Source organism: Macaca thibetana, chromosome 4, assembly GCF_024542745.1.
Source record: "Macaca thibetana thibetana isolate TM-01 chromosome 4, ASM2454274v1, whole genome shotgun sequence".
NCBI lineage: Eukaryota > Metazoa > Chordata > Mammalia > Primates > Cercopithecidae > Macaca > Macaca thibetana.
The window spans coordinates 50,273,275-50,297,363 of NC_065581.1; the positions used below are offsets into that span (position 1 = coordinate 50,273,275).

At 36.1% G+C, this 24,089-nt stretch overlaps 1 protein-coding gene across 3 annotated transcripts; it reads left to right on the top strand.

Annotated features, from left to right (window-relative positions):
• Positions 1-8: 8 nt before the first annotated feature.
• On the top strand, positions 9-23,239 carry CENPQ (centromere protein Q). 3 transcript variants are annotated; one of them, XM_050786165.1, is made up of 11 exons: positions 9-104; positions 378-501; positions 5,837-5,927; positions 6,843-6,979; positions 7,710-7,764; positions 8,790-8,910; positions 9,830-9,898; positions 14,103-14,232; positions 18,499-18,618; positions 18,754-18,831; positions 22,255-23,239. In XM_050786165.1, the coding sequence occupies exons 4-11, from the start codon at positions 6,878-6,880 to the stop codon at positions 22,384-22,386; spliced, it is 807 nt and encodes a 268-aa protein (XP_050642122.1). In that variant the 5' UTR covers positions 9-104; positions 378-501; positions 5,837-5,927; positions 6,843-6,877; the 3' UTR covers positions 22,387-23,239. The 3 variants fall into 3 exon arrangements, with proteins under 3 accessions (XP_050642122.1, XP_050642124.1, XP_050642123.1); XM_050786166.1 differs by lacking the exon at positions 378-501 and having other exon boundaries at positions 23-104; XM_050786167.1 differs by lacking the exons at positions 5,837-5,927; positions 6,843-6,979.
• The last annotated feature ends 850 nt before the right edge of the window (positions 23,240-24,089 follow it).

The window sequence follows — 24,089 nt, forward strand, 5'->3', positions numbered from 1 at the left end:
GTTTCCGCTTTCTTCCCGCCCACTTCCGGGTCTCCTCTTTTACGAATGTTTGGGCGCGAATTACTCTAAGCGCGGCTCCCAGAAGGGTGCAAGAAGAATCAGTGGTGAGTCGTGATATCCTTAACCGGCTGGGTGGATCCAAAGTTGAGGGATGAGTTTTAAAGCCAACGCGTTTGTGGTAGACTTCGCGGTTTGTATTTGAGGAGGGCGAGGGGGGATTGCTCACCGGGAAATGCCGATGTCCTAAAAGGTCTGCCGTTAGGATCCTGGGATTGAGATATTTGATAAGGGAGGAGGGAGCAAAGCCATGAATACTTCCTCCCTATTTCCCCCGAATCATCCTTATGCTCATCCTCATTTCTGGATTTCTTCTGCAGGTACGAGTGAAGTCAAGTGCAGCCTGGGACATTAGTGTCTGTTTTTCCAGGCGTCCTACTCACTATTGTGCCCACATAGAGGTCTAAATTGAGATAATTGAGTCCCATGAGTATCAACAAGCTGGTAAGGAAAACAAGACAACCTAGAATGCCTCCCTCTCCCCTAAAGCATATAGTCTGGCGGCAAACTACTCTCCCAGCCTTGTTTCTTTTCACTTCTCCTATACACATTAAAAGACTCGCTGAACTTTTCCTGTCCCTGAACACGCCAGTTTTTTTTTGTTTTGTTTTTCCCGAGCTTTCCTGCCGTCCGAGTTTTACTGTTTTCCCTTGGATGCTTCATTTTTCTACTTTTTCACTATTTCAAAACGTCATTAAAATAATACTTTTTCCATGAATAATGTACAAGCATACCTCCGAGATATTGCGGGGTCGGTTCCAGACCACCACAATAAAGTTAGTAAAGCCTGTCACATGATTTTTTTGGTTTCCCAGTGCATATAACAGTTGTATTTACACTGTATTGTAACCTATTAAGTGTGCAATAGCATTATGTATTAAAAAAAACTGTGCATACTTTAATTTTAAAATATTTTATTGCTAAAAATGCTAGCAATCATCTCAGCTTTCAGCAAGTCCTAATCTTTTTGCTGGTGGAGGGTCTTGCTTGATGTTGATGGCTGTTGACCAGTCAGGGTGATGGTTGCTGAAGATTGGAGTTGCTGTGGCAGTTTCTTAAAATAACAAAATAATGAAGTTTCTACAGCAGTTGACTCTTCCGTTCACTAAAGATTTCTCTTAGTGAATCTTTTACTAATCTCTTAGTAAACGGCGATGCTGTTTGAAAGCATTTTACTCACTGTAGAACTTCTTTCAAAATTAGAGTAAATCCTCTTAACCCCTACCATTGCTTTAGCAACTAAGTTTTTGTGATATTCTGAATTCTTTGTTGGTGTTTCAACAATATTCACAACATCCTCACCAGGAGTAGATTCCATCTCAAGAACTTTGCTCATTCATAAAAAAGCAACTTCTTATCCACTAGTTTTATCGTGATATTGCAGCAATTCAGGTACATCTTCAGGCTCCACTATTTCTCTTGCTATTGCCACCAGATCTTTCGTCACTTCCTCCACTGAAGTCTTGAACCCCTCAAAGTCATCCATGAGGGTTGGAATCAACTTTTTCCAAACTCCTGTTAATGTTGCTATTTTGACCTCCTCCCATGACTCATGAATGTTCTTACTAGCATTTGGGATGGTGAATCATTTCCAGAAGTTTTCCATTTATTTTGCCCAGATCCATCAGGGGAATCACTGTCTAGGGCAGCTATAGCTTTACAAAATGTATTTCTTAAATAATATAACTTGAAAGTCAGAATTATTCTTTGATTCATGGGCTGCAGAATGAATGTGTTAGCAGACATGAAAACAGCGTAATCTCCTTGTACATCTCTATCAGAGCTCTTGGGTGACCAAGTACATGGTCTTTGAGCAGTATTATTTTGAAAGGAATCTTTTTTTGTGAGCTGTAGGTCTCAAAGATGGGCTTAAAATACTCAGTAAATCATGCTGTAAACAGATGTGCTGTCACCCGGGCTTTGTTCTTCCATTTCCAGAGCACAGACAGAGTAGATTTAAAAGAATAAGAGCCCTAGGATATTTCAGAATGGTCAATGAGCATTGGCTTCAAGTCACCAGCCACATTAGCCCCTAACAAGAGAGTCAGCCTGTCTTTTGAAGCTTTGAAGCCAGGCAGTGACTTTCTAGACATGAAACTCCTAGACAGCATCTTCTAAGAGAAGGCTGTTTTGTCTTCATGGAAAATCTGTTGTTTAGTGTAGCCACCTTCATCGGTTATCTTACTTAGAACTAGATAACTTGCTGCAGCTTGTGCATCAGCACTTGCTGCTTCACTTTGTATTTTCGTGTTATGGAGATGGCTTATTTCCTTAAACCTCAGGAACCAAGCTCTGCTAGCTTCAAGCTCTTTGGCTGCAACTGTCTCACCTCTCTCAGCCTTCACAGAATTGAAGTGAGTTAAGACCTTGCCATGAATTCATCTTTGGTTTAAGGGAGTGTTGTGGCTAGTTTGATTTTCAATGCCAGACCACTCGAACTTTCTCCCTATCAGTCATAAGTCTGTTTTTGCTTTCTTATCATTCGTGTCTTCACTGGAATAGCACTTTAAATTTCCTTCAAGAACTTTCCCTTTGCATCCACAGCTTGGCTAACTGGTGTGGTTTCCAGCCTATCTTGGCTTCTGACATGCCTACCTCACCTTGCTTAATCATTTCTAGCTTTTAATTTAAAGTGAGAGAGGTGTGATTTTTTCTTTCATTTGAACACTTGGAGACCATTGTAGGGTTATCAACTGGCCTAATTTCAATATCATTGTGTCTTAGGGAACAGGGAGGCCTAAGGAGAGGGAGAGAGGCAGGGAACAGCCAGTTGGTGGAGCAGTCAGAACACACACAACATTTACCTATTAAGTTCTCTGTCTGATATTGGCATGGTTCATAGTGCCCCAAAACAATTACAGTAGTAACATCAATCACCATAATAGATATAATAATGAAAAGTTTTGAAATATTGTGAGAGTTATCAAAATATGACACAGAAACACGAAGAGTGAGGACAATCTGTTGGAAAAATGGCATCAATATAGTTGCTCAATGCAGGCTTGCCACAAACCTTTAGTTTGTAAGATGACAACAACAACAACAAAATACGGTGTCTGCGAAGCTCAATAAAGTGAAACACGATAAAAAGAGTTATGCCTGTACATTCTTACCCATATGCACAAACCAGTTTAAGACAGTCATTCGCTCACTTGCCTCTTTATAACATTTATAAATATATATAGTAATTATTTTCATATCTGTCTCTACCTATGCACTATCACTAAGCTATGGTTTCCCTTGGATCTAAGAATGGGACGAAATATCTATTCATTTTTATATGCACTGCAAGTAGCCCAGAATTAAGAGAAACTATGTATTTTGTTTATTGGATTCTTACTATGTCTCAAATACTGTTCTAGGTGGTTTATATATTCTTTGTTAAATCATTTTTGCTTTACAAAAGCCTTTAATGTTAGTACTTTTATTAATCATTTGACTAATAGGGAAAATGAGTTAATTTACTTGCCCAAAGATATACAGTTAATTAAGTGGCAGGGCTAGATTTGGAGCTTGAACAATTTACCCTTGTCGCAGGACTGCTCTTAACCATTATGGTAGTGTTCTCAACCTGGGTTGATTTTGACCCAGGAGACATTTGGCAATGTCTGGAAACAATTTTGGTTGACTCTACTCAGCGGTTGGAGGTATTCTAGCATGTGACGGTCTACGTAGACCCAAGCGTGCTGCTTAACATCCTACAATACACACCACAGACTCCACAATAAAGAATGATCCATCTAAAATGTTAATAGTGCTGAGGTTGAGAAACTTTGTGCTATAGTCTAGTGCCTCAAGTAGGTTTCATTGTTAACAGTATTTCTCAAACTCTGTTAGACCGGTTTTGTTTTTTATTTCTAATCAGTCATAACTGATAATTTTGTAAAATGCAATTAAAAATCAATTATAGTCAAACTGCCTTGTGGTATAATACCAGGAGTGAACTCTGATGTAAACAATAAATTTTGGGTAATATGATGTGTCAACAATTACAACAAATGTACCACTTTGGTGTGTGATGTTAATACTAGAGCTTGCAGGGGATGGGGGAGGGCAGGGATTATACAAGAAGTTTCTGTATGTTTTGCTCAATTTTCTGTATATCTAAAACTGTTCTGAAAAAAGTCTATTTTTAAAGAAATAGTAATTACTAGAAAATGATATGGCAAAGACAAGGCTAATTATTTTATGATTAGGTTCAATGTGCATAAAATTACTCTATCAAATTGCTGTAAAAGTTTCTAAATGATTACCTTCAATTTCCACACTTGAAAGGATTATGGCAAACAGTTTGAATGAGATTTGGAGTAGCAATAAATTACATGTTATTTTAATAAAGAATATCAAGAAGAAAATGATTAATGGAACCAAACTATAAATAAGTGCCAAATGAGAGAGAGCATAAGAGCCACAGACTTAGAGAGAAATGAAGTAGAATAGTTAGGAAGATTTTGAGAAGGAGGTGGCTCATGATCTGAGAGGGTGGGCAGAGATGGGAGAGAGCTGCTCAGGTAGAAGGTACAGTATATGTTTGGGAGGCAGAATTGCTCAAAGTGTGTTCAGGAAATCATCAAATCTAGCTAGAGAAGGAGATTTGATTAAGGAGTAGTAGGAGAGAAGTATGAAAAGGTAGGCAGAGTTAGGTTGTTAAGAACTAAAAATGGCATGGTAAAGAGTTTGACTGTTACACAGAACATATAGGGGTACATTTTTTACTCACTTAATTTGTTCCAAAATTTGGGATTGGGAGGGATTAGGCAGAGCTTGCTCATGTCCACGCAGTGTGGGCTGCAACATATTGACTTAGGTACATGTACCAGACTGGCAAGTTGGTGCTGGCTGTTGGCTGGGAGCTCAGCTAAGACCTTCCTGGGGTTTCAATTCCTCTCAGTGTTGGCATCCCTCATATGGTTATGGCTTGGTTACAAAAGCAAGTGTTGTCTGGGCTCGGTGGCTCACGCCTGTAATCTCAGCACTTTGAGAGGCCGAGGCAGGAGAATCACTTGAGGTCAGGAGTTCGAGACTGGCCTGACCAACATGGTGAAACCCCATCTCTACTAAAAATACAAAAAATTAGCTGGGCGTACTGGCGGGTGCCTGTAATCCCAGCTACTTGGAAGGCTGCGGCAGGAGAATCGCTTGAACCTGGGAGGCAGAGGTTGCAGCAGTAAGCTGAGATCCAGCCCAAGCAACAGTGCAAGACTGTCTCAAAAAAAAAAAAAAAAAAAAAAAAAAAAGGAAGTGTTTCTAAGCAAGAGGAAGTCAAAGTTGCCAGTCTCTTCATGTCTAAGCCAGTAAGCTAGAACAGAATCACTTCTACTATATTCTGCTGCTCAAACAGCTTCAGAGTCTGCCGAGATTTAAGACATGGGGACAGAACACCTTACTTCTCATTAACAATCGTAAGAAGGAATGGGTACCATTTTTAATCTAAAATCTCAGCTGTCACTTGCCCTTTCACTAGATGCTTTTATTCAGTGAATAACTTGAACTGCTGTACATGTCAGCCCTTCCAGGAGAGATCTACAAGTGAAATTCTGTCATGTGGATGGGTTTTTAAGTAGGGGAGGTATAAGGGTGTAGATGTAAAGTTGAGGGAAGTAGGCATTTTAGAAATTGAACACAAGATAGAGAATGAGTGTTTGGTAAGGTATCACATTGTTCAAGAGCAGGGTAAAGTGATATTTTGACCTACTGCTTTTTGTAACTGGTCTGATATGTGGTTGCTAAATGTAGTTTGTGACCTTTCTGTTAATTCTTTCCCACTTTTTATTTGCAGTCTTCAGTGGAAGGGAGCGTGAAGTTTTTAACATTTGAAAGAATAGATTTATCCAGAGTACCTACTTTATTGTCTCTCTCTAAATCCACAGGTATATTTAAATTGTATCAGTATGATAATTCTGAATATTTAGAAAAGGAATGATGAATAATTTATCTGTATATCTAGCTATGGCTAATATGTGTATGTATTCGTATGTGTGTATATATATATTTTCTAGGCATATATAGCTAATATGTGCATATACATATTTCCTTGTATACTGCACCTAACTTCTATCCACTTCTTATGGTGTAATGCAAGAATAAGTATCTCATTCTTCTGTTCCTTTTATCAGAAATGAGTTTGGTAATAAAAGAGGGAAAATTACTCTAAATTTTATCAAATCCCCATTTCCAATCCCATGTCTGTTTTGTAATTTGTGGGAGGGCAGGGTAATCAGTACATTTCTGTACTCTTGTTAAAATGCACATAGCCCAGATAGGATTGCAGTTTAAATTCTTAGTAGTGTCAGACTAACACATGAATTTCCACATAGATTGATGGTATAATCCTAAAAAGTGTCTCCTTCCATTTTTGGCAAAAATTGAGTAATGTTAAATTTATTACTTAAAATAACAAGACCTAGGTTTTACTCCTTGAACTGACATTATCTGTGACCACTTTATATTTCTATTTCCATGGACTTAAACATTGAGAGGATGTTATCATACGATAGAGTATAAAATAAGAGATACAAAAGCATTTTTAAATGATTTTCTAAAATCCATACAAATGGAAGTTAATTTCTAGGAATGAAATTGAATTAGATATCCTTATTCTGATAAGAGTGAAAATTATTTGTTTTAAAATATGTTTGTTTAAAAGCATACAATACTATCCCCAAACTTTTATTATTATTTTTCTTTAAAAAAAAAAAAAAGAGAATGTCGAACATTTATAGGTAAGTTTTTTAAACAAAACATTGTGCACGGCTTTAGCTTTTTTTGTATTTTCATCTTTACAGATTTTTTTTTTTGGAAGCACTGTGTTTAGATCAAGATGTCTGGTAAAGCAAATGCTTCCAAGAAAAACTTTGAACAGTTAAAAAGAAATCCAAAGAGAAAAAAGGATAATGAGGAAGTTGTGTTGTCAGAGAAAAAGGTAATGAAAATATAAAGTTTCTCATTTAGAAATCTTCGACTAGGGCCGGGCACTGTGGCTCATGCCTGTAATCCCAGCACTTTGAGAGGCCAAGGTCGGTGGATCACGAGGTCAGGAGATCAAAACTATCCTGGTTAACATGGTGAAACCCTGTCTCTACTTAAAAAAAAAAAAAAAAGTATAAATATATGTATATACATATACACACACACACACAAAATTAGTCGGGAGTTGTGGTGCGCACCTGTAATCTCAGCTACCCGGAAGGTTGAGGCCGCAGAATCGCTTGAACCCAGGAGATGGAGGTTGCAGTGAGCCAAGCTTGTGCCCCTGCACTCCAGCCTGGGCAAAAAGAATGAGACTCCATCTGAAAAAAAAAAAAAAAAAAAAGTTTCAGGTTTTACCCTACTCATTAGGCAATGCCTATATTTGTTTTGGAGGAAAAGTATGTAACACTATTTCATAGGCAAAGTAAGTAATGATTCATTTAAAACATTCTTTGACACTGTATAAAATTTTGTTATTATCACCATTGTCAAGAATTGCTTTAGTATATCCTCTGCCTGTGATAAATATATACCATTTTTCTGTAGAAGTAGCAACATACATTTTTTCTATCTACTAGAAATTATATGAATACTCTTTGACATATATAAAAATCTATTGTAAAAGTATCCTTTTATCTGATGTTTAATTCTGTTTATGTTTATGCATGTGTTTTCCCCTCTAGGTTAGAAACACAGTGAAAAGAAATAAAAATCATCTAAAAGATCTGTTTTCTGAAGGTATTTCTTTTCTATTACCTTGTTTAACCTGCTTCTCTGTCAAGCTATATATACATTCATGAAAAAATGTTCAGCATCTTGTTTATGAGTTCTGGAAAAGATAGTAATAAACAACTACATTTGCATTTTTGTAAGAATATGTAGTAGTGGTTAGTTATTTTGGTCAACTGAAATTTTATTTAGCACCTCTGGCAAAATGCTGTAGAGACTTCAATGCCACTGAGTTGATAGGAAATAGAGAAAATCAAAGTGGCCCACAGCCTGAATTATTAGTGATCTGTAATAAAAAGCAAACCTGATTTTTCTTCAAGACAAATATGCTTTCTATTCTGTATAGATTAGTTTGGAACCACTATTATAAGTTGGTTTAGAGTAAATTAGTTTGGAGTAGTTGCCTTTGCTTAAACATCACTGTTTCGTGGAAGGATTCTCTACGTCTCCTCAGCCAACACTAGGTTAGGTCCTCTGGTTTTATACTCCCATAGCATACAATACTTTTTTTTTTTTCCTTTTGTATGCTTTGCACGCCTATAATTTGTTCAATATTCCTTCTCTCCAGCACTGATTTTCATGAGATCCAGCACTATTTCTTCTTTTTTTAATACCTAATAAGTAGAACAGTACCAACAACATAGTTGACACTATCTATTTGTGGTTTGATTAGTCTGTTTTGTTCCAGTTGCCATCCAACATTTGGAAAATAGTTTTCTGGTCCTCTCAATGAAATGTTTAAAGAATTTAGGCCATTTCTGAGAATGAAACTTTTCATAATTAAAGTTCGATTCTTCATTTAAAATTATTTCTATTATCACTTGGTAGTATTTCCATTAACTTATCAATAGAAAGCATATTCATATTCAACACCTGGGATGTTATAGCTGTGTGATAAAAAGTAAAATAGTTTATACAGCTTTATAATATTTTGTTCTGATAATTTCATAAGCTTTTTTAGATGCCAACATTCAGTTTTTAAGCAACAATATGTAAAACATCTAGATTGATCAGAGCCTCTTCTATTACGACAGGACAAACAAAGCACACTAACCTAAAACAGATAAAGATAGCACCCAACAAGAGAAAAACATGGCAACCTCTGTCAAAGAGTACCAGAGACTATTTGCAAACTATGATGGAATCAGTAATAAGGTGAGTATAAAATTTTTCCATTTCATTCTTTTGGTTCCCACTTAGGCATTTCCTATGGATACTGTTCTTTTTTTTTTTTTTTTTTTTGAGACGGAGTCTCCCTCTGTCACCCAGGCTGGAGTGTAGTGGCCGGATCTCAGCTCACTGCAAGCTCCGCCTCCCGGGTTCGGGCCATTCTCCTGTCTCAGCCTCCTGAGTAGCTGGGACTACAGGCGCCCGCCACCTCGCCCGGCTAGTTTTTTGTATTTTTTAGTAGAGACGGGGTTTCACCGTGTTAGCCAGGATGGTCTCGATCTCCTGACCTAGTGATCCACCCGTCTCGGCCTCCCAAAGTGCTGGGATTACAGGCTTGAGCCACCGCGCCCGGCCTGATACTGTTCTTTTAAATATTGCTATCTATCTTAAGGTAATAGAGTATATTTCTATTTCGGAAGAGGATATAATTAATGTGGTGGTATTTGCCTTCGGCAGAAAAGTCTTTGTTAATTTTAGAAACTTGAAATTCTATCAATGAAATAAAAGCAAGTGTTTGTGGCCTGACTTGCTATCAATAAAACTTTAATTTATGTCAATAGAGATTGTTTAGGAAGAAGTTGAGTTCAGAGTGACACTTTACATAGAAGCTACCACACTAGAGGGGATACAGAGAAAATAAGACAATTCTGCTATGTGGAGCTGAATTCTATCAGAAGAGCCAGGCATATAAATTATTACAATACAGTGTGGCAAAATATATATATAAGTAGAAATTTTTCATTGTACCTCTGTTTAAAGTGTCTTTAATATGAAAGGAAAAGTGATTGATTTTGCCTGGCTAGTAGGGAGGGACACTTGAGAGAAATCAGAGAGAAAAAATACACAGAGTATATTATTATTTGTGTTTCAGACTACTATTTATTCCATCTTTTTTCTTCTCTAGGACAATTTTGAGTGACAGAATTAAAGATAAAGAAGAAATACAATACCATCTCAACTTCCTGAAGAACAGGTAATAGTGTTGCATAATTAAAATGATTAAAACAAAATTTTTAAAAACCTGACTTCTTCCTATGTTGCCAAACAGACACTTGGTGGAATGTAAGTTTTTCTTTTTTTTTAAAGAAGGTGAACAACTTGGAAATATGTTTTCTTTTTTTTCTAAACTGCTGCTGCACGTATTTCTCAAATAAGTTTCAGGGGCACTTACAAAAAAAAAAAAAAAAAACCCTGAAAATCACAAAATTCTGTTTCCACAGTTCACTCCTCCGTATCAGAATTTGAAAACAGTTTTGTCAACTTGAACTCCCTTCAACTTCATTTTTAATAATTTGAAGTTAATAGTTCACCAGTCTTATCTATCTGATTATTTACCCTATTGCTGTGTTTTTCCACTTCATATTGTCTTAAATTATTTGCACGAGCAACAAGTCTAATTTTCTAAGATATTATTGCTCTTCATGTTATGGTAAATCACCAATGGAGATTTCTTTTCAAGAGTTCTTAAAAGGCACACCACTGCCTGTGATTTTCAGTAATTACTTTTCTCTAGTATTTACATGACTTTTTCTTTTTATAAGAAAATGTTCTGCTTCTCAGTTTCAAGTTTGCCTAGAAATGTTTGTGACCTATTTTAAGGAATTCCTTTGAGCACAAATTCTATTTACTTTTCCTTTAAATATAATTTTCAACCCATAGTAGCCAAGTAGAAAGAGTGAATGGGATGGTTTTGGTGGGGGTGGGAGTTTGTTGAGAAAGGTTGAACAAATTAAAGACTGCTAGAAGCAGGCTTGTAAATTGCTTAAAGGTATAGCAGCCTATTATTAAAGAAGGAGGAAGATATTAAAAAGATAATAAATAAGCTAATACAAGCATAATGAAAATGTAGCTGTTTAGGATCTTTTTAATATAGGACAAATACTAATATTTAGTGTATGAATGAGAATATTACATTACATAATAGTTGCTGTTCATAGTGATCACCTTGGTTCACTGGAAAAGATTATATTCAACAGATAGGCAGTCTCTTCATCATGTAGCAGCTATGGAGATATACATTTCAAGGCCTGACTGTTTCTTCCTTATTTTTACTTTCACAGCTTGCTTTCTTTCGTTCCGAAGTAACCATACCCAAGATACAGTTACTTATACCAATACAACAAAGTATAGCATTAGCAAACTGATAATTGGAACTCTAAATACATTCTTCTGTAGCAGTGTTTCTCAAAGTATATTTGAAACACTTGTTCTTACAGTTAGTCTATGGATAAAGATAACCTATGGTGAATTATATTTGGGTACCTTAGCATGTAAGAAGTCCTGCAGTAAATAAATCTATTTCATTTTCTTTAACCTAGCATCTCCCAAATTGATATTTCTGGGAACTCATTTTCATATATTAGGCTCATCTCTGCTTTTGACTAAATGTTAGCTTCATTATTTTCATTTTTTTAGTTTTCAGTTCTTACTAGATTACAACTATAGTGATAGGCAGCTACCTATATATATCATTTTAGCCTTGTAAAGAAAGGAAAAAGACAATTCTTACCCCTTAGCTTCAGTTAGAAAATTCTAGGAGATGGTTTCTAATTGGTTGAGCTTAGGTGATATTTATCTGTTCTTGGCGTGATTTTGTGACAAGAGCTACCATGGATATGATTGATATAGACTGGATTATATACCTAGCCCCATGATTACAGTGATAAGTTTGCTAGGCAAACAAAACTGTTCACCATTACAATTCTAAAGGAACATACTTCTAGAAAGTCTGCCCTATAGAAACAATGTTACAAGTGGTGATTAAATGTTGCTGATATAGTAGGATATATTCAAGCCATGGTTTTAGTTTCTAAGAGTTAGTGAGACTCCTGGAAGTCTAACTGCTATTTAGAACATTTGGAGTAGTGAATGACCCTTCTACATAATTGATTTAATAAACATATAGAAGAAACTTCATAAATAAAATATTTTTGTCAACAAAATAAAAAACTTATCCCTCTTAGGAAGGCTTAGGCAGATAGTTTGTGTTTAAATGTGATAGCCTAATGACGATTTTTCTAAATAACTGGAGTTTTGTCTTAACAGTTTAATGAGAATTACGATTTATGGAGTTTTTGCTGCCTACTTTCTTCTTTACAAAAATTAAAATTTTATTTGCAAACTATGCATCGAACAAAGGTCTATATCAAGACTCTATAAGGAACTTAAATTAGCAAGCAAAAAACCAATAATCCTAGTAAAAAGTGGGCAAAGGACATGAGCAGACACTTTTCAAAAGAAAACATACATGCGGCCAACAAACGTGAAAAAAAATGCTCTCAACATCACTAATTACTAGAGAAATGCAAATGAAAACCACAATGAGATACCATCTTACACCAGTCAGAATGGCTGTTCTTAAAAAGTCAAAAAGTAACAGATGCTGGGAGGTTGCCGAGAAAAGGGAATGCTTTTAAACTGCTAGTAGGAATGTAAATTAGTTCAACCATTATGGAAAGCAGTTTGGCAGATTCTCAAGTTAAAACAGACTACTCTCCAACCCAGCAATCCCATTACTGGGTATATACGTGAAGGAATATAAATTGCTCTACCATAAAGATACATGCACACTTATGCTCACCACAGAACTATTCACAATTGCAAAGACATGGAATCAACCTAAATGCCAATCAGCGGTAGATTAGATAAAGAAAATTGTGGGACATATAGAACTTGGAATGCTATGCAGCCATAAAAGAATGAGATCATGTCCTTTGCAGCAACATGGTTGGAGCTAGAGGTCATTATCCTAAGCAAACTAACACAGGAACAGAAAACCACATAATGCATGTTCTCACAAGTGGGAGCTAAACATTGAGTACATATGGACACAAAGACGGGAACAACAGATACCAGGGCCTACTTGAGGGAGGAGAGTGAGGGTTGAGAAACTATCTGTCAGGTACTATGCTTATTACCTGGGTGAAAAAATAATCTGTACACCAAAGCCCCACAACATTTGCCTACATAACCTGCATATGTACTCCTGAATCTAAAATAAAAGATTCTTTTTTTTTTTAATTAAGATTTTTAACAAGATCCCAAAAGTGGGACAGTGGGTTCCACTATTGTTCAGATTTCTTCAAATCTTAAGTAGTAGAACTTTTTAGAACGCAAAGATGCTGCTGTTATAAAAGGAATCAAATTTAGCTTTTCTTCCTCATAAATTCAAGAATCAAATCTGGGAAAGCTATTTTGCGGTCTGCCAGATGTGACGATAGAAATAGATGTTTCTACTGGTGATCAAATCAACTCGAATTTATAAAGGAATTTTTTAACTTTAATATTAAATACCATTCATGTTTATAGTATTTTCGAGCAGTGCACTTTAATCTTAGTGTTCTATTTACCTTAAACTCTATAGAACTTAGTTTTTTTGAAATCATTTTAAAAAACTAAGGTAAATCTTCTCTGTCTTTTATCACATTCTCTAAAATAATTGAGATTTGGGGTCCAGGGTCATAGTTAAGACTTCTAGACTAGTGTTCTGTCTCTTTTTTTTTTTTTTTTTTTTTTTTTGAGACGGAGTCTCGCTTTGTCGCCCAGGCTGGAGTGCAGTGGCCGGATCTCAGCTCACTGCAAGCTCCGCCTCCCGGGTTTATGCCATTCTCCTGCCTCAGCCTCCCGAGTAGCTGGGACTACAGGCGCCCGCCACCTCGCCCGGCTAGTTTTTTGTATTTTTAGTAGAGACGGGGTTTCACCATATTAGCCAGGATGGTCTCGATCTCCTGACCTCGTGATCCGCCCGTCTCGGCCTCCCAAAGTGCTGGGATTACAGGCTTGAGCCACCGCGCCCGGCCAGTGTTCTGTCTCTTAACCAACAATTCACAATATATAATAGACTCATGTCCTGTAATAGTCTAGAAAACATCTGGATGGTACAAGGAAATTTTGGTTTTAAAATGTATATACATTGTCAAATGTGTAAAATAGAAAATTTTCTTTTAGTAAAGTAGCCCCAGTGTCCCTTAATTTGAGGTAAATCTTAATAAATCGAAAGGCTAAATGATGATTTGTCAGGGCTTTTTGAGGGGGAGACTTACTGGCAGTGTTACCCAGTGGTAATAAAAGAATATTGTACCTTTTAAGAATATGAGGACAAGAAAAAATGAGGACTGTTTTAAAATAATAATAAGACTTAAAAAATAAAATAATTACGTTTTTATTTTATCCTTAAGATTGCTACAACTGTGTGAAACTCTGAAAGTCCCTCCCAAAAAGATGGAAGATTTAACTAATGTGTCAAGGCTACTGAATATGGAAAGGGCACGAGGCAAAGCTAATGAAGAAGGTCTGGCATTACTGCAGGTATGAAATTTGAATAGGAAATCCATAATTAGAGAGTTAGGGAAAGGGGAAAAGACTAAAGTTTTTTAAATTATCATGATGTTCCTGCAGTAGTGAATACTAGATCTTGAACCAGGTTTTTTTATTAAATTTTTTTTTTCATTAAAGCAAAAATTTGTCTGAACTTGGCGCCTCTAAAGTTGAAGTATTTCTAATATATTTGTGGTTAAGTAGCAGTCCTGTTTTTTTCATCTAACTTTAACTGAACTATCTTAGTATTTTTAATTATCACTTTATAGGAGTTTATCACTCAATACTGTGGAATTTTAAAATGTGTAAGTTTTTCTGACCTGTATATGGCAAGAAAACACAAGTATCATTAGAGTTAAAATGTACTGGGGACTTCCTACACTTCAGACACTGTTCTAAGCACTTTATACTTATATCCCTTAATCCTCACATAACTTAGAGTATGACCTAAATTATTCTCTTTTTACAAATGTGATAAAAAGACATAATGCTATTTCTAACTGAACCGTAGACAGATTGCTTAAAGTTGAGATGCTAACTTTGTCACTTTGAGCACAAATCTATATATATTTTTAGTTAATAGGGTAGCATTTTCTGGTGGCTACCTCACTTTATTCAAAGTGTAACATTATATTTTATTTCCATCCCAAGGTTCCTACTTTTTTAGGGCATCTTTTCAGTATTGGCACTAGCTTCATCACCTAAACACTTAGATGACGTTTATTTTGGTTATTTTAAAAGGTTCGAGATTATGATCGTGGAGAATTTTAACATTTAGTATTTATGCACATCAGTTAAGGGTGTTCTGAAGTCATAAATGATAGTATGATTTTTATGCTACTCGTAAGCATTTTTGGTCTTCAGCTGAAATTTGACCTCCATGGGACATAAGCATAATTACAGTCTATGGTGTGCTTGTTAGTCACTCAGAAGAAGCACCACTGGCACCTGGGGCAGGAGAGTTCTTCATTGGCATAAGAGGATTTTTGGACTAGCAGCTTGTAAACTCGATCTGTAACCGTTAGTTTTCTCCTCTGTGCCTTAGACCCATTGCTTTTTCTCACTGCAGCCTAGAGCTATTGCTGGTGATGATCTTCTAAAATCTATAATAGTAACAGAAATTTTATTTATTTAACATTTTCGTTGTGCTCTCACTCAGTAATGGTGCTGGGGAAACAACAATGGTGAACAACATCTCGGAGATTCTGGGGAGACAGCATTAGAACAGCTGAAGCATAATTTTTTAGACTCCCTTGATGTTGTCATAAAAATGGAGCCATAGGATTTCAGAATCAGAGTTAGCATAATATGACAATAAAGACCAAAAATAACATTCCTGATACACCGAAAGCATGCCAAAAAGACATGTGCCTAGAACAGATGAACATTAACCTAATTTATCAAGTGAACTGAAATAAATTCAGAAAAAATGATAGGAAGTATAGGGAAAAAATTATAAATCAGAATTAGAAATACTATAAATGAAAGAAGAGAATTCAGGAATGAATGAGACATAAAAGAAAAAGCCTTTCAGATATGTAGACTAAATTAGAAGAAACACTAAAGCAAATAAACACAACAGATAATGCTTATGGTAAATAGAAAATAACATAAGGAGAAAATTTTCAGAATCATAAAAACGTTTTTAAAAGGAATTGAGAAAAAAATCCTCAAAGAAGATACCATATGAGTATGGTAGTAATACCCAAAGATAACCAAAGCAATGGAACAAAATAAATTTCATAATGAGAAATTTTAATCCTTGTTATATTTAACCCTTTTATTCATTCAGTGCTGTTATACATTCCCTTTGTAGTGGGTTGAATCTAGGAAAAGGGTCTTGTCAGATATAATTAAGGATCTCAAGATGAAATCATCCTGTATTGTCATGGGTAGGCCCCAAATCCAACGACAAGTGTTCTTATAAAAGACAAGAGAAGGTACAAAGAAAAAGTCACGTGAAGGCAAAGGCAGAAACTAGAGCAATGCAGCTACAAAGAATGCGTACAGCTACCAAAAGCTGAAAAAGACAAGAGACCATTCTCTCTTGTCTTCAGAGGGATTGTGTCCCTGCCAACAGCTCGATTTTGGACTCTGTCCTCCAGAACCATGACAGAATGAATTTCTGTTATTTTAAGCCAAGTAGGTGGTACAGCAGCCACAGGAAACTAATATATGTGGTTTGCTTTATATTTATATTGGACAGCACTCTGTTAGATCCAGCAACCAATTCACAGAAAATACAGGGCTGAGGAACCAGTTTAAACTTCACCAGGGAATGCAGTTCACAAAATTTAGCCCATGGGAAATTCCACAGAGCGAACTAATCTCCACAAATGAATTGAAATGGAAGCCTCCTATAGATGAAAAGAGACTTAAGACATATCAACCAGTCACAAACAGTTTGGAACCTGATTAAAACAAAATGGAAAAAAAAACCTCCAATTTATGAGAAAATTGAAAATGTGAATACTAACCATATGCTTGATATTAAGGAATTTATTGAGATTCTTTAAAGTGTAGTAATGATGTTGTACTCATATATCTTTAAATCCTTTAGAGCTATATACTGAAATATTTATAGATAAAATGATGGGATATCTAGTATTTGAAATAGCGCAGGGGAAGCAGGAGAAGTGGATGGAGTTAAAGGTGTGACAGGATGGCCACGGGCCAGGCACGGTGGCTCACGCCTGTAATCACAGCACTTTGAGAGGCCGAGGCATGTGGATAACCAGAGGTCAGGAGTTCAAGACCAGACTGGCCAACATGGTGAAACCCTGTCTCTACTAATAATACAGAAAAAAAAAATTATCTGGGCATGGTGGCAGGCGCCTATAGTCCCAGCTACTCAGGAGGCTGAGGCAGGAAAATCACTTGAACCCAGGAGGCAGAGGTTGCAGTGAGCCAAGATAGTGCCACTGCACTCCAGCCTGCGCAACAAGAGCGAAACTCCATCTCAAAAAAAAAAAGATGATCATGAGTTGATAATGGAAACTGGCTGATACGTATATGGGTGTTCATGATAACATTCTCTCTTACTGTATGTGTTTGAAATTTACTATAATAAAAAATAAAAACAGAGTCTGTTCCTCCATGGAGTTTAGATTCAAGTGAATAGAGCTCACAGTCCCAAAATCTTAGGCATTCAGGGAACAGCACATTCCCAGTAAGGGGCTGGACAATAAACATTTTAGCCTTTTTGGACCACATATGGTTGACTGTTTTGTTGCATATCCTTTTGTTTTGTTGAGGTTTTGACCAATCTTTTAAAATGTAAAAACAACTCACAGTTCTTGAACTGTACAAAAACATGCCATGGGCAATTGTTGACCCCTGCAGCTACTCTTTAAAAAAAAAAAAAGGTCATTTAGAAGCCAAAATATATTTCTTGAGGAAGACTACTCTAGTTGCCAGCAACAGTTCTGCATCCAGTATTTGGAGAATGACATAGATATAGCATCAACCTTATTGCTGAACAAGATGTAAGAGTTACGACTTCTGTATATTTTCTGTGTGGCTTATTTACTTATTCCCCAAAGCCAGCAGGCAATGTTATCATTGACTGTTGCTAGGACTATATTTGAAAGCAGTGCCATATTTAATACCCTTTAGAAACCTGGAGACTTGCTAATTTTAATTTTTTCCTCAGCCTGCACACAACATATCCTTAATATCTTGTCCCCATACTTGTTTTATTCATTTCTTATTTTCTTTTCATCTTCCCCTCTAAATTATATATTCCTTTAATGTGGGAAACTGTTACTCATTTTTTTTTATTATTCTCCCTGCTCTAATGCCCAACATTACTTCCTTTTGACAAATTAAAATAGCAGACTCTCAAATGTTCCTAAATCAATGAAAACAATTCAGAATTTCTCCACTACATGAAGTTTCATGCTGCTTAAGGAAGGTTACTATATTTGCTGTCATTGATTCTGGGCTCTGCTAGATTTACACTTGGATCTTCCAGGATCTCTGACCCTACCAGCATTGGTAAGTTTTGAGGAAGTGTTCATGTACATCTCCTTATTCCAGGGAAATTAGATATCTGTATACCACATTAATACCTTGACATACCAGCTTTCCAAGAAGTCTGTTTTTTGAAAGAAACAAAAGTAAATTCGCCATTTGCTTCTAAAAATGTTTTAAATGTATATGGTGTTTTTAAAAAAATGTATATGTATAACAATATCTATTAGGATTTAATATAATAATGTGTTTAGTTTAAAATTTTTTTTTCTCTTTCTGATTCAGGAAGAAATAGATAAAATGGTAGAGACCACAGAGTTAATGACTGGGAATATTCAGAGCCTAAAGAACAAAATTCAGATTCTGGCAAGTGAGGTGGAAGAAGAAGAGGAGAGGGTAAAACAGGTAATTATTTTAAACTGTATTACTGGAATTTGGATATAATTTTTAATGGTTAAATTATGCCAAGACAGCTTTCGAGTATGATATGATGAGAGAAACCAGCTTTTTGAAATAATCTGTAGCTTTCTTCTACTTTAGATACATCAAATAAATACTAGTGGAGTACTCTCTCTTCCAGAACTTTCTCAGAAAACTCTCAAAGCACCCACACTTCAGGTAAGTACCTATTTACCATATTGATTACAGGCATACTTTAGAGATATTGCAAGTTTGGATTCAGACCACAGCAAAAAAGCAAATACTGCAGTAACGCAAATCACACAAATGTTTTGGTTTCCCACTGCATATAAACGTTATGTTTACACTATACTGTAGTCTAGTAAGTGCAAAAAAGCATTATTTCTTTAAAAAATAAAAGAAAAAAAAAAGACATACTTTAATTTAGAAAATGCTTTATTGCTAAAAAATGTTCATCATCTGCACCTTCAGCAGGTCGTAATCTTTTTGCCGGTGGGGGGTTTTGCCTCAATGTTGATAGCTGCTGACTGATAGCGTGGTGATTACTGAAGGTTGGGATGCATGTGGCAATTTCTTAAAATAAGAAAACAATGAAATTTGCCACATCAGTTGATTCTTCCTTTCACGAAAGATTTCCCTGGAGCATGTGATGCTGTTTCATAGCATTTTACCCACCGTAGAACTTCCTTCACAATTGGAGTCAGTTCTCATTCCTTGTCCTGGCTTTGTCAACTAAGTTTTTGTCATATTCTATATCCTTCATTGTTATTTCAACTGTGTTCACAACATCTTCATCATGAATAGATTCCATCTCAAGAAACCACTTTCTTTGCTCATCCATAAGAAGCAACTCCTCGTCCATTCACGTTTTATCATGAGATTGCAGCAATTCAGGTACATCTTCAGGCTCCACTTCTAATTCTAGTTCTCTTGCTATTTCCACCACATCTTCAGTCACTTCCTCCACTAACATCTTGAACACCTCAAAGTCATCCATGAGGATTGAAAATTGAATCCATTTTTTCTAAACTCCTGTTATTGGTATTTTGACTTCCTCTTGTGAATCATCAATGTTCTTACTGACAGAATGATAAATTTCTTTCAAGATGTTTACAATTTATTTTGCCCAGATCCATCAGAGAAATCACTACCTAGGGCAGCTATAGCCTTATGAAATGTGTTTCTTAAATAATAAGACTTGAAAGTTGACATTATTCTTTGATTCATAGACTGCAGAATAGATGTTGTGTTAGAAGATGTGAAAACAACAATCTTCTTGTACATCTTCATCAGAACTCTTGGGTAACTGAACATTTTCAATGAGCAGTAATATTTTCAAAGGAATCTTCTTTTCTGAGCAGTAGCTCTTAACAGTGGGCTTAAAATATTCAGTAAGCCACGCTCTAAACAGATGTACTGTCACCCAGGCTTTGTTGTTCCATTTACAGAGCACAGACAATGCAGATGTAGTCGATTTAGTAGAATTAAGGACCCTAGGATTTTCAGAATGATCAGTGAGCATTGGCTTCAACTTCATGTCACCAGCTGCATTAGCCCCTAATAAGAGCCTAACAAAACCATTGCCTTCTCCTTTCCAACTATGAAAGTCCTAGAGATAGCATCTTCTTCCAATAGAATGCTGTTTTGTTTACATTGAAAATGTGTTGTTTACTATAGCCACCTTCACCAGTGATCTTAGCTAGCTAGGTCTTCTGGGTAACTAGCTGTAGCTTTTCTGTCAGCACTTGCTTCTTCACCTTGTATTTTTTATGTTACAAACAAAGCTTCTTTCCTTAAACCTTATGAACTAACTTCTGCTAGCTTCAAGCTTTTCTTCTGCAACTTCCTCACTTCTGTCAGCCTTCATAGACTTGAAAACAGTTAGGGCCTTGCTGTGGATTAGGATTCGGTTTAAAAGGGAATGTTGTGGCTGGTTTGATCTTCCATCCGGACCACTCAGACTTTTCCCATATCGACAGTAAGGCTGTTTTGCTTTCTCATCATTCATGTATTCACTGAAGTAGCACTTTAAATTTCCTTCAAGTACTTTTCCTTTGCATTCACAACTTGGGCGTTTGGCACAAGAGACCTAACTTTCGGTTTGCGTGGCTTCTGATATGCCTTCCTCACTAAACTTAGTAATCTCTAGCTTTTGATTGAAAGTAAGAGACATGATTCTTCTTTTCACCTGAACACTTAGAGGCCATTGTAGCATTATTAACTGGCTTAATTTCAGTATCGTTGTGTCACAGGGAATAGGGAGGCCCAAGGAGAGGGAGAGAAACTGGGAAATGGCCGGTTGGTGGAGCAGTCAGAACACATAACAATTACCAATTCAGTTTGCTGTTTGATATGGTTGCAGTTGTGGCACCCAGAACAATTACAGCAGTTCCATCAAAGAACACTAGGCATAGATCACCATAACGGATACCATAATGATTTTTAAAGTTTGAAATATTACAACAGTTACCAAAATGTGACGCAGAGACACAGAGTGAGCATGTGCTTTTGGAAAAATGGTGCTGATAGACCTCCTTCACACAGAGTTGCCACAAACCTTCAGTTTGTAAAACAACGCAATATCTGGGAACACAGTAAAATAAGGCATCCCTATATATAATAGACCAGTTTTACATCACATATATATGAAAACATTATGTCCTATTTCGTTCTTTAAACAAATGGAACCTGATATAAACGGTTTGGCAAATTACTTTGCTCATTTGACTGTATAGTTTGAACATCTTGTCAGTCATGTAGATTGCTCATTTTTGTTGACAGCTGTGTAACATTCTGTTGCATGGAGGTCATATAATTTGTAAATTACTGATGGAAATACATAATTTTTTTGTTGCAGGTAAGACTGGGTACACCCTTGTACATATATCTTTACTGATTTGTGTAGTCATAATTGTAGGCTACATTTGTAGAAGTAAATAATTGACAGTTTGGTTTTTTTATGCTTTTAACAACAGCATATAACTCCTTATAAAACAGTGCTGTCTTATTTGTAGTAAACTCTAAACCGGTAATTTATCTTTCTTCAAAGACTCCAGTAGATATTGTAGTGTAAATGTTTGTAGCATTGGAAAGTCTTCATGTTTTCTTAAAAAGTAATTTAAAATTTTCCTATTGGCTGGGCACAGTTGGCTCATGCCTGTAATCCCAGCAGTTTGGGAGGCTGAGGTGGGCGGATCACCTGAAGTCGAGAGTTCAAGAACAGCCTGACCATCTCTACTAAAAATAGAGAATTAGCCAGGCGTGGTGGCACATGCCTGTAATCCCAGCTATTCAGGAGGCTGAGGCAGGAGAATTGCTTGAACCTGGAAGATGGAGGTTGCAGTGAACCAAGATTGCGCCATTGTTCTCCAGCCTGGGCAACAAGAGTAAAACTCTACCTCAAAAAAAAAAAAAAAAATCCTCTCAATCATTTACCAGTGGCGAAAGGAGCCGGATGGGGAGAGGGAGAGAGATTTGAAAGAAGAATGGCCATTAGTTGACAATTATTGAAGTTGGGTGATAGATACTTAAGGTTTATTTTAAACTGTTCTCTCTAACATACATTTGAGATTTCTCATAGTAAAATGTTAACAACTATATTTAATACTATCTTTCCCACAGAAAGAAATTTTGGCACTAATTCCAAACCAGAATGCTCTTCTAAAGGACTTGGATATTCTTCATAATTCATCACATATGAAGAGCATGTCAACCTTCATTGAAGAAGCCTACAAGAAACTGAATGCCTCTTAAAGAGCTTTTTTATTTTTTAGATTGTTCCATATTAATTTAATGTTCATGAATTTGTAAAACTGTTAACCTATGATTATATGTACAGAGGCTAAGGCTTCTGCAGGATTTATTATCTCCTGATATGCACTTTAAAATTAGTCTTTGTAGGTCTATCATTAGCATCTAATGTAGTTCTGAAAACTGTGTTTAGCAGTTGCCATTTCTAGGAAGCTAACATTTATATTGCTCTATCAATAAGTATTTGCCTAGAACCACAAAATAGGAATTGCCTTAAGGATCGAATAGTTTATAATGCCTGAATAGAGGTCATTTATTGATTAACAGCTCATATCAGGAACTGTGATAAGTAAGTGTTTACATATAGTGTCTAGTGCATAAAAACCTAAGCGTTTGCTGTCATTCATTCTGTAGCCAAGGCTTACATTAAGTTTCTGTCTGGTCATCTGGAACTTGAAAAATCCTCAAATGCCTTCACTCTTTTACCTAATTCCCTAGTCTTTTTTGGGAAGTAGTTAAGATATGCCTGGTATCTTTAACTTTGGAGGTAGTATCAAAATTTTACTTCTTTGGTGGTTTAGTGAATTAATGTGGAATATTTATTTTCTACTGTCATCAAAACATACTCCCAAAAAGTATTAAAAAGGAACCTTAGCACATTTATTTCATTAAAACAAAAAAAACCCAAAAAACTTTATAAACCTTTTCTCATCATGACAGTAAGCTTATATATGGGAATAAATTATAACCTAATGTATCAAAAATTATTTCTAACTACAGTATACTGTCTTGGGTTTTTTTGTTTTTTGTTTTTTGTTTTTTTATCTGTAAAATAAAATGACTGCAATTACTTTTTTGTGTAACCTATAATATCAGTTAATTTGGGAGATGCTATAATTATGTTAATACCCTTCAGGCAGAGACCACCAGGAACACACCTGTAGTTAAACAAGTTAGGTTTTTACTGTACTGAGGAGATCACACATGAGGACCCTGGGGCAGCCCGAGAGGGATCACAAGCAATATCCTCATAGGAATAATGGTAAAGAAGACCTATTAATAGATTTTGGAGGAAAATAAAATCTCAAAGAAAAACCTGGCAAAGTGACTAAAAGTAAAGGTTATTACAAAATGTCTTAAAAACCCTTCACGTGGAAACTTAAAGCTTCATGTTTTTAGAATGAGTAGGAGAGCCCTAACTCAGTGATTTTTAACACTAATGTTATAGTAGCTTTTGGTGGGGAGGGAGGAATTACGTATGCTGTTTCTCTCAAGGCATCTGTTTAACAGATAACTGATAGCTAACTGGAATTTTAACTTACCATTGTTGCTGAGTGATATAGTTCTTCACCCTGTGTGAACTGGCCATACTACTCTTGTTGCTTTGAAGGGTTTCTAATCTAACTTTAAGAGATCTACAGTGTCATCTGATAGGTAGCATCCAATCCAAAACATACACAATATTTTCTTTAAATAAGACTGCATCTTGGTATACTCTTTGGAAAGAATTTAAGAATTAATTACAGATCCGTTATGATTTGCTTATGGTTTGTTTGGCTCCACCAACTTCATGTTGAAATTTTTTGATCCCCAATGTTGGAGGTGGGGCCTGGTGGGAGTTGTTTAGATCATGGCGTGGATCCCTCATGAATGGCGTGGTGCCATAGACGCTGGTGCCATGCTTCTTGTACAGCCTGCAGAAACAT